The 16,348-nt window shown below is 42.3% G+C and overlaps 1 protein-coding gene across 1 annotated transcript in view; it reads right to left on the reverse strand.

The window, feature by feature from the left end:
* Window positions 1-3,140: 3,140 nt before the first annotated feature.
* The window catches only part of luzp1 (leucine zipper protein 1), a 50,914-nt gene continuing 37,706 nt past the window's right edge, over window positions 3,141-16,348 (reverse strand). Inside the window, exons 7-8 of the mRNA XM_083923801.1 lie at window positions 9,588-9,871; window positions 3,141-9,031 (exon numbers count right to left, since the gene is read on the reverse strand). Of these exons, the coding sequence (XP_083779927.1) occupies window positions 9,629-9,871 (243 nt within the window). The 3' untranslated portion in view covers window positions 3,141-9,031; window positions 9,588-9,628. The remainder of the gene's footprint in view (window positions 9,032-9,587; window positions 9,872-16,348) is intronic.

Raw genomic sequence — 16,348 nt, forward strand, 5'->3', positions numbered from 1 at the left:
GATTGCCATGAACTTTTTTATAGTGATTAATGGTCCGCAGATGAGGAATCCGTACAAACGTTTGATCCCCTGACCGTTTCTCGAATGCCATCACCAGCTCAAAATTCTTCTTTGTCCAATACTTTTGTTTACGATCAATAATCCTCAGCTGCTTTTTGTGTTTCGTGCTGATTAGCATGCTTAACCATGATTGCGAGCACGATCAACATTTTACCTGCATAACATAAGCATTTTGGGTGTGTCTAGATGGTAACCCAAGATTTACCCAAGTCTAGCCAGATGGTTAGGGTTAGTATAGGAGGTCGGGAAGCGATTCTCAAGAGAGTTTTTGCAAACCTAGGGTCGACACGTCCATTCAGACACGATCAGCATGTCGCTGTTCTCATTGTGAGCAAATGTTTGGCGTTTAGCTCGAAGCACCTTTGTGCCAAAGTACAACCTGAAAGAGTCACTAGCATGGTGGGAATCAGTTTCTTAGTTATATACAATTCTGTATAACAATGATCAAGCTGGCTTCACTTTCAAAGGTATTCAAAGCTGCATGCTTGACCTCAATAACCCTTTGTATGTGTTGTATTCTCACAATCAGCATCCCTGTATGTCTCTTCTATGACACCTGTTGTAGGCAGTGAGTCCTCCTCCTCCTCCTCCTCTTCTCGCCTGGAGTACCACTGAGTCATGTCCACGGTTGACTTCACAGCACTAATTCAGGTCAGGCATCAGCGCTGAGGCTCAGGAGTACCAGGGTCTAAACAGGCACCACTGTGTTAGGGGGTAGCACCTCCCTGCATCTGAACTTGGGACAGATTACACCACACAAGCAGGAGACAGTGTTAACCCCTGACTCTCAACCATTTTGACTCATGACACAGCACAAACAAACAAACCAGGTCCTATCCTTGACCGCCCATAGTATTTTCTTGTCTTTCTTACTCTGAAAGAAGCCTTGAGACTGCAAGATTTTTTTTTGTAATTGAAAATAAGCCTCCACAGCATACATTTGAACCTGTCATTGCACAGCTGTTACTGATAACACTGACGATGGCTTTGTGCCTATTCAAGCATGCGCAATATAAGTACCCGGAGGCCGAAGCAGTGGGCAGGAATTCATTCATTTTGATGCATTTTCTTCTGTGACATGTCAAAAATGTCAGAGAGGTCTTTTATCAGGAATTCAACAGTTGAAGTTAAAACAGTAAAGGAGTTGTGTCACCAGTCGGACAGTTTTTGACTAAATTCTATCAAACCTTCTGTTTAATCTACAAATAAAAATGTTGGTGTAATTTTATGAGTTCATTTAATGGTGTTAAACTAAAGTCTAACTTCTTATCTTTGTAAACATTTATCGTTATAACGGCCTCATTTATCTTCGTGTTGACAAGAGTCGCCAAATGGACGCCAACGCCAGTGAATTAGCCGTGTGCTACCCCGGCCCTAGTCGGACGCCCGCATCTCCTCGCCGTAAACACTGGGGGCTGCTGGCTGTTCACATTAACATCAATGTTGTCAAAACATCCAGGACCATACTTCAGTCCTTCAAATAAAAGGACATGCTTTAACAGCTCCAAAATAAACAGTAAAGTCTTCTTCATTTCCATTTTTAATGTAAACCACCACCTGAGCTGCTCAGGCTGAGCGTCGCCCAAATGTTCTCACTGCCTTTAAGGTAACTTTATTTTACTAATTTGACATGTAAATGCCCATGTACAAATATGAAACTACACTTGTAGATTCAATAGTGTGTAAATTAATTCTTCTTGCACTTTGGTGGTGATCTCCCAGTAAAAGAACCACGAACAGACCAGAAACTGCAGCAGGCCGGATGCGAGATTTTAATCTATTCAATTGTCTTTTAAGTTACTATCTATCAAGGAGTGAGTAAAAACAATGGTGACTGGTCATATGACCCTTCTACTTGCCTTTTTGCCATATATTGGTGTCTGTGGCGACATTCGCGCGCTAGATATAAACACGCCTCCATGTTAACGTGACTAACGGTTATGCTGCATTCAATGCTGAGTCATGCTTGTAGTAAGGGCAGAAGTGTTTGTATACAGTTCATTGAAGGGAGCAAGGGAGGATAGGGAAGTGAGAGTTTCAATAAGGTTTACAAATAAGCAAAAAGTAAAAAAATATGTATAATAAAGTGTAATTTTAATTGTATTATAAAGTTAAAAAAAGTGACTGAACGTGAAAAGATGGAGGGCTCTGAAAGAGCAGTCTCACCTGCAGTTACATCTTACTGCCAAAGAGGTCACTAGAAGCAAGATATCTCAATTATTATGGAGTACAACTTTATATATAAAAGTTGTGTAATATACAGTTTAATATAATTTGGATTTTTAGTGTAAGTCTAATTTTCAAATCCCAGAGCAAGTGTTGTAGTCCTCAATAGATCAGAATGCAAAGCAGCTGAGCACCAGGAGTCACTTGTTGTCAACCGGAACATGTTGATCTTCTTCTCTAGAACTCTCTCCACCTGCAGGTGAATGTCATGCAGCTGAATTCAACATGTTCAGGCTTGTTCTTTGGCGTTTTACTTAACTGTTCTGGGAAATGTTGGGAATAACCAGGCATCTTATAGTAAAAATGAAAATGTCTCTTCAAATGCATCAAGAATTTCTTATGTATAATGAAACAACTTGACAATCAGAGGCTGGTTGTTTTCGTGTTCATGGAAAGTCAAGACTAGATTTAGTAGATTATTAGACGATTTAAAGCAACTTGCAGGAGCAGAAGTGCTGGCTTTCACAAAGTGAGGCGTAGCTGTTTAAGAGAAAGTTGTGTGTGCTGACTTTGCATTCCACAACAGCTTGTGGTTTTCCTCTTTGTACCTGACCAAATTTGCCTCATTTGTCTGCCTGCTTATTTTGCGTACCGTCAGCTGCTGTTCTCTCAGCTCAAACCAGGGGATTGGACGGTCACACACACACACACACACACACACACACAAAGAGGGTGTACTGCTATGAAATCAAAATTTGCTGAGCGTGTTCAGCAAAAAAGCATTAAAGAGATTAACAAACATGGTTGAGTTTTACACACACACACACACACACACACACACACAGGTTCAAACATGGAGACGTGTTACAAACAGGTTGGTTTTTTATTTTTATTGGAATACATATGGTCTGCTGTACAGTTGGCAGCTTCAAGAGACCTACATGCAGAGTGCGCCAGCCACAGTAAGGTTAAAACATGCACAATGTATTAAGTCTAAAACAGAAAAAAAAGCCTTCCCACACAGTCCACCTGGCATTGCTGACACACTGAGAAGCAATAGAACAAATCATAAAAACCCTTTTGATCTGATTTCATTACATACAGTTTTGTGTTTGACGCCTCTGTCTGTCAGTCTCCTTCTTCTGCGCTCAAAATGAACTCAAACACAATAGTATGAAAAAACTGTTGATTGTACAGGCCTGAAATTCTTGTTTCTGTGCATGTATGTGTGTAAGAGTGATTAGATCCAGTTATATGTTGTCTGGGGCCTGCACGCTTCTCTCTTTGGCACCGCTTACAAACATACAGCACAGAAGATGTACGAACCCTGAATTTATGAGCGAAGGAGAACAGAGCAAGAGAAGAAGCCCGGAGCACTGAATGGTCCCCGATTATAAAAACAAAACGACACATGGTGAACCACTCAGCGCTGCCAACCTGCTCAGCTCTGATAAAAACAAAAAAAAACAAAAAAAAACCGCACATAGCTCTCATTCTTCAATGACTACGACACAACCCTGGCTTCTCTTCCTCTCTTCTATCTGATCCGTGTTGTGCCACCGTGTGTCTCCTGGCCGTGAGAAATGTCTTGCATTAAAATAACAAACAAAAAAATACAGGAAGAAGTACTCTCCAGGAGTGTAATAACAATGAGGAAGATACATTATCTTGCAAAAAAAAAAATATTCTTAAAATCATGATGGACAAATACCATATAATATATTTCAATAATAAGGCCCACTTTACAAAATTACAAGAGTTTCCTTAAATAAAATCTATCCGATATAGCTTCCAAAATAAGACATCTTTTGTTTGACAAAGAAATTAAAAACACAAATAAGCAGAGAGAAAAAACACAAACCTCAAATTGAATATTTCCCCTTAATTTCAGTATCTTAAGAGACAGGGTGACCATCTGGGGAAGCACTGGCACTGTCTCGTACTGTAAACTGGAAATACTGTGGAATGATTTTGGCACAATGTCAGAAGGCTGAGATGCAGGCACAGCAGGGTGCCATATCTCAAAAAAGAAAAAGTTTTATTCACTGAGTGCCCTCCAATCGTCTCTTTAAACTGGTTAGATGATTCTTAAATACTCTAATTTGGCTGGTGCAAAACACATATAACACATCTGACTGTGGTACATTCAGCAAACAGCTACTGAAACAGAATTCAAATACAATTCTGGGATAAGAAAGAGGAAACTTTTTGACAAAAGGGAATAAGGGGGCATTAGTCGTTTGAGGTCTTAAAGTTAAGTGCTGGTTAAGTGCAGATTACAGCCTACGCCACCCAATGACACCATGACCCTGGCTTCACAATGGAGGCCTTTGAGAACAAGGGCCTGCTCGCTGCCTGAGAGCCATTTCTGCCCTGCCACTCCAATCTCCACTAAGTACATTCTAGTCTACTTTATAAAAAGGGGAAAAAACAATGACTTGTAAATAACGGATGTTTATACATACACCACCAGACCTTCAGAGGATTTCTGTTAACTCCTTAGTTGGTATTTGAGCAGTAAAAGCGGAAGCAGCCACTTTCCTCTTCACCGCTTATCCACATACTGTCCTTGAAGGTATTTAACACATCATATTATTGCCAGCCATGTCCTAAATATTCTGCTTCGGCAGCCGCTATCATACCAAATCTCTCATTCAATAAATGTTCTGCAAAACTGCTCATTCAGGGGAGAGAAACCGACAAAACCTCTGAAAACAGCCCCCCAGCTGTTTCTTTATGGCCATAGAAATCTTGAAACCTGTAAAGTCCTCACTTGAGTCCCGTATGACTAGTCAGTACATTCCACCGTGTCAACACTGTACAGGCTCTCGCCACTGGAAGAAACGAATAAGAACTGCAACATGTGCCTAGGCGCTCAAAACCCTTATAGGTAGAAGCTTAAGAGTGGTCTTCATCCCGGCACACAGAGTCCAGGGAGGTTTCAGTCAACGGAGTGGATGTACAGTTGGGTGTTACTGTACTTTTGGGCCTTTTAAGGAAGAGGGGCTTCATGCATGACGGAGGATGGAGTTTCAACTTTGCCCTTGAAAAAAACCCTGCTTTCTTTGAAGCCGGTCTCCAGGAGGGAAACCCTCCAACGTGCCATAAAACCTACAGTTTTCCAACAACTGGGCTCTTCCTGGGACCCCAGACTCAAGTGCTCTCTGTAGGGTGACGAGGGAGAGCGAGAGGTTTAAGAGCAGAAGGTAAGAAAGGTTGAAGAGTGAAGGAAAGAGGCTGCACAGTATAAAGTGAGGACGGGTGAAACTGGAGGATTGTCTGCATGGTAGACTATTATTTATCGGGCGGAGGGAAACAGGTGACACGTAGGGGAAGTAAGGCAGGATGAAGGTTGAGGAGGGCATTTGTGTTAGCCCTTGCATCACCGCGTTGCTATATACAGTAATCTTGACCTGCGGCGATGACAAACACACACGTGCACATTTGTCAGTCAGCTCCTTCTTACTCAGGGGGGATATGCAGCAGCTTACAACACACCGCTTCACACACATGTCCAGCTTTAAAACGAAAGCCCTCACTGACATATTAATAACAACACACACACACACACACACCGATGGACAACCGCAACACGTGTATCTCTGGCAGCACTAGCGCAGGCAGAGCTGGACATCCGATACCTTCGTCTGTTTTATTTATTCCTAAAGCTGACATCGCTGCTAAGCTGTCGGTCTCCCCCTCTCTCTGTATTTAGAAGCCCTGAGTCGAGACGCAGAGGCAGGATTAGACACAGCCCTGACCTCTGACCTTTCAGCTACCCAGGGAGCTGCCCATCACAATCTGGTGACAGGCTTCTGGCCCTTCAGTAAAACCAACAACACATATCAACGCTGTTTAGGACGAGGCTTTCCCTTTAGGAAGTAAAAATTCAAGGAAGAAGGCAGAAGAGATGGGGGCGGGGGACTTCTCTAAAATACTAAAAGGAAAATTGGAATCGGTCGAGAAGATGAGAGATTGGGGAAAAGATGGCATTCCCTCTTGGTAAATGTGGTTGTTGAAACACTAACAGAGAAAGCACAGAAAAACTATATGATCATCAAGTCTTGGCACGTGCACTAAGAGCTCTGTACAGTATGTCTGGTCTGTTTTTTGCTCTACCATAAAGCCAGCAGTGGCCATGAAGAGGCCACATGGCAATCCTTTCTGAGGCTGCCTTGCACCCTGCGACTCTGACAGACAAATCCAAAAGGACATAGCTTTTTGGAGGCGGTGCGGTCTATATTCTTTATAAGGGGACTTTGAAGTTGGGTTAGAAAAAAAAAAAAAAACAGCTTTTTCTCAGGGAACCTTGCTTTGACATCCCTCAGGGAGGAGTTCCCTCGGAGAATCTCTTTTTTACACTTAAACCAAAATACTTTTACGATGTTCTATATACGACGATCCTCTCAAGGGAAAAAAAACTGAACCTCACAATCAGTATTGCATGTCATTTATATGCACAGCAAGATCATGGTGAAGTTTTTTGGGACACTCCACCTCTCTTACTGTATCTCAAGGCACAGATGAACGTACTGTCGATAATTCTAGATACAAGTTAAAGTAATGGACATTAGTGAAAATGTGCATTCTAAGAGTAAACAGACATTTGAGTTTGGAGTGATGTGTACGTACAGCATGATTACTGACATAGTTAACAACATTGCATGGGGGGATAGTTTATTGATGCATATAAACTCCTGCTTGCATAAAGCAACAAAGCGGCGACTGACTGGGCTGCTGCCACCGAGCAGACCTCTTCACAATATAAGAACCTGTACATGTATGAATAAATATAACAGCTAGATGGGGAGTAGGAGACTACAGGAGAACTGAGAAATGCACTGAAACAGGCCATCCTCAGCAGGGTCTGACTCAACAAAGCGGTGAACTCCATAACAGCAGAGGAACAAGATCCAAAGTTTTCCAACAGATTGCATGTGTTCCGAGTCGTCACAGGTGCGATTATATGATCTTGTCAGATACACAAAAGAATTGTGTGTTGGATTTGAGCATCAAGCCATCAAGCAACTGATCATTCTAAGCTGCATTCAATAGTGACATTCAAACACAAAGTTTACATCGCCTGTCGTACTACAAAACATGTTATGGGTCAGACCTAAAGTCCAGCAAGAGCCTGTTAAAGGTTTGACAGTGTTTCTGTAAGAGAACGCGCCGTGTATCTCAATGAAAACCTATTTTAAATACTGGCCACTACTATGCAAATTGGTTTGTATGTCACAAGTTGATATTTTATCATGTAACTAAATAATACACCGCTATAGAAATAAGAAATGGAGATAAGCTGGGACGATTCGCACGGCGAACCCGGTCACATACACGCTGAACTGTCAGTTCCTTGTGGTTAGGAGTCTTGTGTCTTCCTATGATTGACTGGCATATACAAAGTATATATATACAGCAGCACTCAAAAAATGTCCGCCTTGCCAGGTCAGGTGTGCTGGTAATCCAAAGTCCAATGTTAAAAAAAACAACAAAAAAAACAGAAACTCCATTTCGCTATGGCTCTCAAAATACATGAATGGGGACAATTGCAACAGCTGTACAACAAAGCACCATGGGAATCGTAGCATGGTTTGAGATTATAAACAGAATTCCCCTCCCAATAACTCTTTTTCTTTCTACATGTGCATTGCATTTCATTGCGTGCAAACTACGATTTTTTTGTCTTGAGATGGTTGAGCAGAGAGGGAAAAGGATAATGCAGAACAGGAAGCGAATTACAAATAATCAAAATAACTGGTGAAAATGGCAAAAAGCATAAATAAGGTCTCGGTGTGTGTGTGTGTGTGGGTGTGTGTGTTCCATAAATGCAGCCAACCAGCAATCCTTTAAGAATAGTGCATGCTGAGTCACAATCTTTCAAGTGCTCTTCATTTATTACTTAGAAACATGCAAATGTTCGCTAAACCGGACCCCCATATCAAATACAGATTGAGACTGCATGCCTGAAAGTGGCGACATGGGTTGAAAATAAACCAAAAGTTAAAAAATGTGCACCGGTTTGTGTGGTTTTGTGTATTTATGTGTGAGAAAATCTGAAGCGGGTACGGCTGTCAAAGCAAATATCTAAGAAAAAGTAAATATTACGGTACGAGTCAGCAAAGACGGGTTCGCTTCCTGTTTTTGGTCACAGTAAAAGGTAATGATCCTTTAGTTTGTGAAGAATTCTGCATGAAGATCCAGTCCTGTGAGATGAAGATGCATCTTTTAACATTGTACTGCTGTTATTTGAAAAGTTTTTTTTTTCAGTGATGGCGTTTGAAATTCTGATGTAGAAGCGATTTACAACTAGCTCCATTGAGGTTCACTGTATTTGTCCTCTGAGAAAGGAAATTCTCAACGCTTGAGTCCTTCTTCCCCTGACTCTCTTTAAACCCTCACTGGCACACAGGAAAAAATCCCCAGCCGTCCCCAGCATGCCAGCCTCTCCTTTGTCAAGTTTCAGGATTACACTATAATACATCCAACATGAGAAGCAGAAGAGGATACATGGGCTGGTGAGGCGACCTCCAAAAACACTGGCACTGTCTTCCCATTTATGCCTCTTTTGGGACAGAGAAAGTTCCGGATAGGAAGAGCTGTTCACGTCTCAGGGTATACTCAGGGTCAGAGTAAGAATGTCAGGCTTGTGGTTTGTTGTTCTATATGGCTGCGACTGCTTTTTTTCTTTTCTTTTGCTGGCTATAAAAGCTGTAGATGTTGACCTTTGGGGATGATGGAAGCCATTAGTTGATGGGAGACTGATGTTTGGCCCTCCTTGTGCCATTGAGAGCTTAATGGAGCGCTGTTAAAAAAAATGAAGAGAAAAATCCTACTTAGTCTTTTATATTTCAACACAACTATTCATCTTCTTTAGACACATGATAGGTCTGTCATTTCCAAATAATTTCCAAATAATTACCTTGAATGTGTTCCAGAAAGAACAACGTAATTTAGTACTAATTTTGGGGAAAATACAGACAGTGTTCAATTGGTACACTTCCAGTAAAAATTAATTTGCAGAAAAACTTGAGAGTATTTTATTCAGTGCACAGCAGATCAGCTGGACATGTAGAAATGTGAAATTTGTTAGTATACAAGTCAACATGTATGAAGAATAAAAAGTACTCTCAAAATGTCTCCTAATTAGTGCGAAAGTACATAGTTCTTCCCCGGAAACTGCTGAGGAATCAGGAACATTTTTGTAATTATGAACTACTGTATACAGTATATATAGTATGTCTCATGCTTGCTTGCAGGTTTAGTTTTACAGCTCACTCTGAATTGCCTTGCTCAGGGATGCCTCGGCAGGGTGGACACTGATGAGTTTCAGGAGTCAAAAGAATAGAAAAAGGTCCTACCTGTCCTCCAGCTGTAGAAGTCCTGCGCAGACCCAGCTGGTCTAATGATGCTCGACGGGACGATTGCTCCACGGTCTGCTCCCCACTCCACTCTTCCCTTCGCCTCTGGCTCCTGAACCTTGACCCCGGCTGGACCACAGATCCCCTCTGGAGGAGGCCCCTGCTGTCTTGGACGCCCGATCATAAGACCTCCCCAGGTGGTGAGGGTCGGTGCTGGGTAGCTGCCGCCTCCAGGAGGCCGGGCTGTGGCTCGGGTTTGGACTGGGCTCTACGCTCTCAGCAGCCTATAAAGGTTAAAAAGGTAAAATTTGATAAAGAAAATTCTTGTGGGAATTGTCATGGTCAGAAACCCAGACATTACAACAGAGGTCAGTTCATTGAATCCCGTATTCTGGAGTTGTGTATAGGCTCTCTGTGCATCTTGTTTGGACGGTTTGGGGACTTTTGTGTTATGTGGGCATTAAATATATGCTGCTTATGTTAACTGGTGTGTGACAAGGAAAGACATGTGGACTTGTGCCAGAGGAAAAATCCCCAACCAAAAACCCCAAACATACCCCAAGCTGAGAGATTTATAATTTGTTGGGCTGACTAGAAAACAAACCCCACGTTACTAGTCTGTGGTGGCTACAGCGGCACATCCCCTCTCATAACCTCAGTAACCCTGAAAGCGAGAGTTAGATGACGATGCAGTTCCTAAAACACAGAAACAGCACCCCACTCCTGTAATTTCAGCTTTAAAAAAGCACCATAATTAGTGACATTTGGTGGGTTGGAGCTGGCTTCTGATGCCGTTTTAGAATGCATTCTCGCTAATTGGCTCTAATGGAGCCCTGCTGGACTGCCTTTCTTGGTTTCCAGGGGTAACAGACAGGAAATCAGTCACCAGCGAACTCTGCCAAGTAGGCGTGTTCAGTTTGGTCACTTCCTGCTCCAGTCACTGAGGGGAGGAAATGGCTGAGTGGCATATTCTCCTTCTATGGTAAGCCACTGCTGCAGGACCGGGGGCTTTCACAAGGTTGCCATGTAAAGCACTTCCAGTGTTCCTCCTACACTCAACAGGAGGATTGTGCATTTTTCAACATAGCATCAGACTTAAAATAACAAAGGTTAATAAAAATACACGTGATAATAAAGATTTGGCAGGTATTTACTTAAAGTTAAAAGAAAAGAGGCAAATGACACACTCCACAGAACTAAACAGCTTTTGAAATATGTGTGGCTTCAATCGAAGGAAAATTAGTAACTTCTGTGTGTGTGCCAATGGAGAGCTTTTTCTGAAAGTGTGTGGCTGAAAGTTAATTTAAGAAAATATTTGAGCAAGAGCAACGTCAGCCTGTTATAAATGCTGTTAGGTAAGTTGATGTGCCACAGCAGAGAAAATCTACTGGAACAGCAAGTGCTGCTGTCATCACAGACCTGCTCCAGTGCACACCAGAATGCCTTCAGCTTGGAAAACCCACTTTTATAGGCTGTTATAATCAGAAACACTAAATCATTGTCTGGAAGCACAGCATGATGATTAGACAAAATAAAAAACAGAATAGGTGGGACTTAGAACAGCAGCGCTGTTAGGTACATATCTTGTACAAACCTTTACATGTCAAATGAATGGGATAGTCATGTACTATGATATTTAATCTATTTAGGAATAGTTTGTCATTTTGGGAAAGACACACATTTTCTTGCTGGGAATTAGATAAGATCTACACATTTTCATAACTGTAAAGTTTGTGGAGTATGTAGTTAGAGACAGCAGCCAGTTAGCTTAACTTAGCATAAACAAATGGAAACAGGTAAACAGCTAAGCTGACTCTTTCGAAAGACAATGAAATCTGCCTACCAGCGGTTCTAAAGCTCCCTAATAAACATGTTGTATGAGCTTTGTTTATTCTGTACAACAAACAAAGTGTAAAAACGAGAAGTTGGGGCTTCTCCATTTCTTGGCCAGTCTTTATGCTAAGCAAAGCTAAGCTAGGCGATACAGGTTTAGTATGTTTTAGGTTTTATGTGTAGACACAAAGAAAAGGAGGAAGACTTATCAATACCGTTTCCAAGAGCTCACTGCGAAAACCAAACAAACTGTGAGAACACTCAACTTTCAAATACCGAATGAAGGCCAGCACAGGAGCGTGTCCGATTGTCTGCAGAAGAAATTATATCCCTCCTCTAAATCTGTCTGCCCTTGGTCTCTTGCCCAGTTTTAAAAGGAATGGCGTTAGCTTGCCAACCCAAACTCTTAAAATCACCTCCCCAGAAAGAAAACACTCCAGGTGAAATGTTGCAGAGAAGGTCAAATTAGTGATTGATTTTCCTAGTTGATGATGCCGTTTTACCTTGCACAGCAGCTGAATTCTCGCGCTAACAGAATTCATTCACACGAAAATCCATCTTGACAGGCTCCAAGTAATGCATTTGTGTTCAGTTGAAACTGAACCGGCCAATCAGCATCTTGTGAGGAGCTACCGGCAGTCGAGGGGCACGAGGGGTTACGAAGAAACAAGAGGCGACTTGCTCGTTCAAAACAACAATGGCGCCTCTTAAAGAGGTTAGCTTAGAGAAGTAAGCGTCAACTTTATCAGAACTGGAGAGATTTTCTTCACTGAGAGAAGAGAACGGTACTGAAGGCTTTTTTCGATGGAAAAGATGTTTGCTCTCTTTCAACAAGAGTTTGACAAATCGTTTATCCAATCAATTGCCAGGTATGTTTGAAAGGTCGGTTTCTAATGCTGGCTTCTCTGATGGTTCTGTGTAACAAACCATGTGATGAGTCAGGTTACTGGTTCTTGGTTATGATTTAGAAAAGCCTTTCTTTTATTGCTGTTCATGGGGTATTTGTGTCTGACGCTCTACTTTGAAACACATCACACAGTCCAAATTGAACTGCCGCACAGGCTGTTATTCCAGAGGGCTTTTTCATTGCGGTCACATCAGGCGAATGGGCAATAGTAGAGCAGCTCTGATCCCACACTTTACCTTTCTGCCACTGGTTTTTGACTCAACAAAGGATGTTTTGGTATCTTGCTCATCGGCCATATCGGCCCCACTGTCCTCAGCCAAACATAAGTTCACGGTTCATTCATGTACAGGCTGAGGTTTACTACTGCTACAGCGGGGAGGAATTACTGCAGCACTGTTCTGTTCTCTGAGGTGTGGAGTGACTGCTACAGAAAGCAAGGACTCCCAATTTTAACACTGACCTGTTTAACACATCGCAATTGAAAGTGTGTTTTTGACCAACTTCTGTATCTGCTTTCCCTTCTACCACTCCTGCTCATCATGTCTATTACTTAACAAGTCTCAAGCTATGAGGCTGTACTCAAGTCTAGCAGTGCTTTGAACCAAATACTATTGTCAGCTAAAGCTAACAAGATCCCACTGACAATGCTAACATGCTGATGTTTAGCAGGTATAATGTTTAGCATGTTCACCATCTTAGTTTAGCGTGTTAGCATGCTACTATTTGATAATAATCACTAAAAACATTGTGTAGCTGAGACTGAAGGGAATATGTTTTGCAGGTATTTGATCAGTATTTAAACTAGAGAATATTTGCTATGGGATTACACAATGCCAAATTGGGCCAGGGGCCTACAGTGGGGGATAAATCCACAACTCATCCAGTGCGGACAACTTTCTGTCATTCAGCCATTGATTCGGACCATGATTATGATGGCCTTTCACTCGCTGAAAAGATGTCCTTTTCTGCCCCATAGAGGTTTGAATAAATTACATTGAGTTTATTTATACATGAGGCCAAAAAAAGAAGACTAATCAATAAGCTATCAGTTTGCCCAGGGCGCTTAAAAGGAATTGGAGTCTCGTCTCCTCCTTAATGACTATGTATTGATTGCTGATCTTCAGTCTGCTTTACTCTCATCACTGGAAAGCCTTTGATGTGAATGATCACAAAAAGAAATGTAAATCATGTAGACAGTAGATATATTTAAATTTTCTCGCAAAGATACACATTTTTATGTATGAGCTGCTGTCTGAAACAAAACTAACTTTAATGGATCAAGCTTTGACAAAAGAAGTACTGATAGAAAGATCAATGGGACGTCAGTTAATGACTAGCTTCATTTCTCTTTCATCAACCCATGTGCCTCCTTCTACAGACATGTAATAACACAAGCCTCCTCTATCAACATTTGACACTGCAATCACAAACTAATCCCAACCTCCCACTGTCCTAACTACAGCTGTATTTATCCAAACCTCTTGGGAATGGATCCCGCTCAGACCACTGAAATGTTCTAAAAATCCAAACCAAAAGATGATCGGCTCGGCTCCAAGACATGCTTCAAAGCCCAATTATGAATTGAAGTTTGTTTTTTTTGCACTAGCAATTTTTGTTCATAATTGCTATCCAAATAGAGTGACCCGATTGTGCATTAAATATTGGGATGAACAAAGTTCTACCGTACCGCAAAGTCAACTAAGTGGGTTTGAGAAATTCCCCAAAATGAAGTGCATAACTGACCAAAAAAAACTGAAGGAGTGACAGCAAGAAAGACAGTTCATCAGGTCACTTGTGATTTACCACCATCAGAGACAGAGCAGGGACTTGAGCATAACCAGCGCTATCAAGTGTGAGTGATGTTGAACGGGGTCAAAAAGAGGAGAGCGGGAGACTTATGAACTGAAGTGCGAAAATAATAAGAGGCCACTGTCTTGAAAATGCAGAGATGGGGTCAAGACCATGTAGTAGAACTCATGTGGGCACTGACCCTGAAAGGAGACTGTCCACTAATGCTCCTTCTATCAGTCCATATCAGTGCTGAATGGGGAAGTGGGTGGGTGGGGGTGGGTGCGTTGAGTGTCAAGGCTCAGTGTAACAGCGTGCTCACACTGTCCTTTTGGCCGCGGCCAAAACCGGTTTTTCAGCTAAAGCCTAGTACCTTTAAGTAGTGTGAGCGCACCCGCTCCGCGCTCAACTGGGGCCAGCTGGGCCGCCACGGCCCGCTTGAAAGAGGTGGGCTTTAGCGGAGCCGTTTGCACATGTACGAGCACGAGCGTGCGCACGTGCACGCGCACGCGCACGAGCCCTACGGCAGTAGCGTTATGTCCGCCTGTTCGGACATGTAAATAGAAGGACGGACCATGCGCGGACATTTAACAACAACAACAATGGCGGTGAAAGGCTCACGTTGGTGTGATGCGGAGGTGGAGTGTTTACTGCAGATTTGGTCGGATGAAAATATTCAAAAACAGTCGACAAGACGCACAAAAACTCTGAGGTCTATGGAAAGATTTGTAAACAAAGCCACACACGCGATCAATGCGTGTGACGTGTTACGGCGTGATGGCGTATGGACAGCAAGAAGCATTGGCCGAGGCCCTGGTAGTGTGAGTACAAACGGGGCTGGGGCACGGGGGGGAGAGGGAGGGGGGACAAGTACCCTAAAGTCCGGGTCTCGGTCCGGGAGGATAGTGTGAGCGCGCCCTTAGACAGTGTTTGATTGTGCCCATTGAGACTAATATCAGGGAGGACCCTGTAGCTCTAAAGGCAGTTGTTGTGTTTTTATGCAACGGATCATCTGGCTGGAGATGAGAGATGACAGTTTAACTCCAAATAACTTTATTTGTCTAGATCACCAATGTGAGCAGAGGGAATGGATGAGAAAGCAGACACTTTGCATGTATGTGTCCGTCTCCTTGGCAACGTCCAGTATATTTATAGGGAAAAACGCAGAGATTTAACCTAAATGCTTCTAGTCCAGCATAGTTTGTCAAACTGACAGACTGACATGTTATTGTAGCCATGGAGCCCACTCTGTAAGCAGTACTATAGCCATTTGACAATATATTATATACCGATAGACAAGTAAGCTAATATTATAGCCCATTAGTAGTTTTCACCTAATCTTTCTGATGACTTGTATAAACTTTCACACTCCATTAATTAAAAATGTAGCTATGCACGCAATCTTACATGTTAATGCATAGGCACACAAACATTAAATCAGAGTGAGCCAAATCTCCCTCTTTGCACAGAAATGACTCGTTTGTAATGTAGCTCCACAATAAGTCCAAGTGTTGGGGAAGTTGTGCATACAGTGGTGAAGATTTTCCCATACTGAATGTGAAAAGAAAACCAAAATATTTCCTGATAAATAATTGCAGATAATAACTTCAAATTAAAACCACATATATAAGCTCTTGCCCAGTGACAGAGGATAAAAGCATGAATGCGGATCAATAAACAAACACTCATTAGTCCAATACATGTATCAAGTTGGAGCGAGTATTCCAACGGTTATTTCCAGTGATGTTGCGCAGAATAGCAATGCTGCCTGGCAGGGGCAGAGACTGTGGTGGCACATTTAAATAGAAAAAAGCTATTTTCTTCTCCTTGAGGTTTTTCTAACCTTCTTTTCCCCCTGTTGAGGTCTTTTTCATTTCCATCTTCCCTCTTTTCTTTTGGCCCACCCTTTTCTCTTTGTGCTTACTGGTGCAGCAGGAGCGGGGCCTACAGAACTGCTGTGCTAAGCTTGAAGTCGCAGAGCCTGGCGTCAGGGAAAAATACAAGTTGAGCTCTCATGCAAAGTGGACACACCAGGAGCTCAGCCCTGCGGTTGTACCTTCTGGACTTTTATCTTCAAGACAAAACTATTTGCAGAGTGGTACGGATAATCCCTCCACCTGCACAGCAATGCAGGGTATTTTAAAAGCCCCATAATGCAGTAATAGCACAAGCAGATGTTTCTATGATGCTAGAAATGTTTGAGAATTTTAAAGCAGAAGCAAGGGAGGAATGA

Source organism: Echiichthys vipera, assembly GCF_963691815.1.
Source record: "Echiichthys vipera genome assembly, chromosome: 12".
Taxonomy (NCBI): Eukaryota; Metazoa; Chordata; class Actinopteri; order Perciformes; family Trachinidae; genus Echiichthys; species Echiichthys vipera.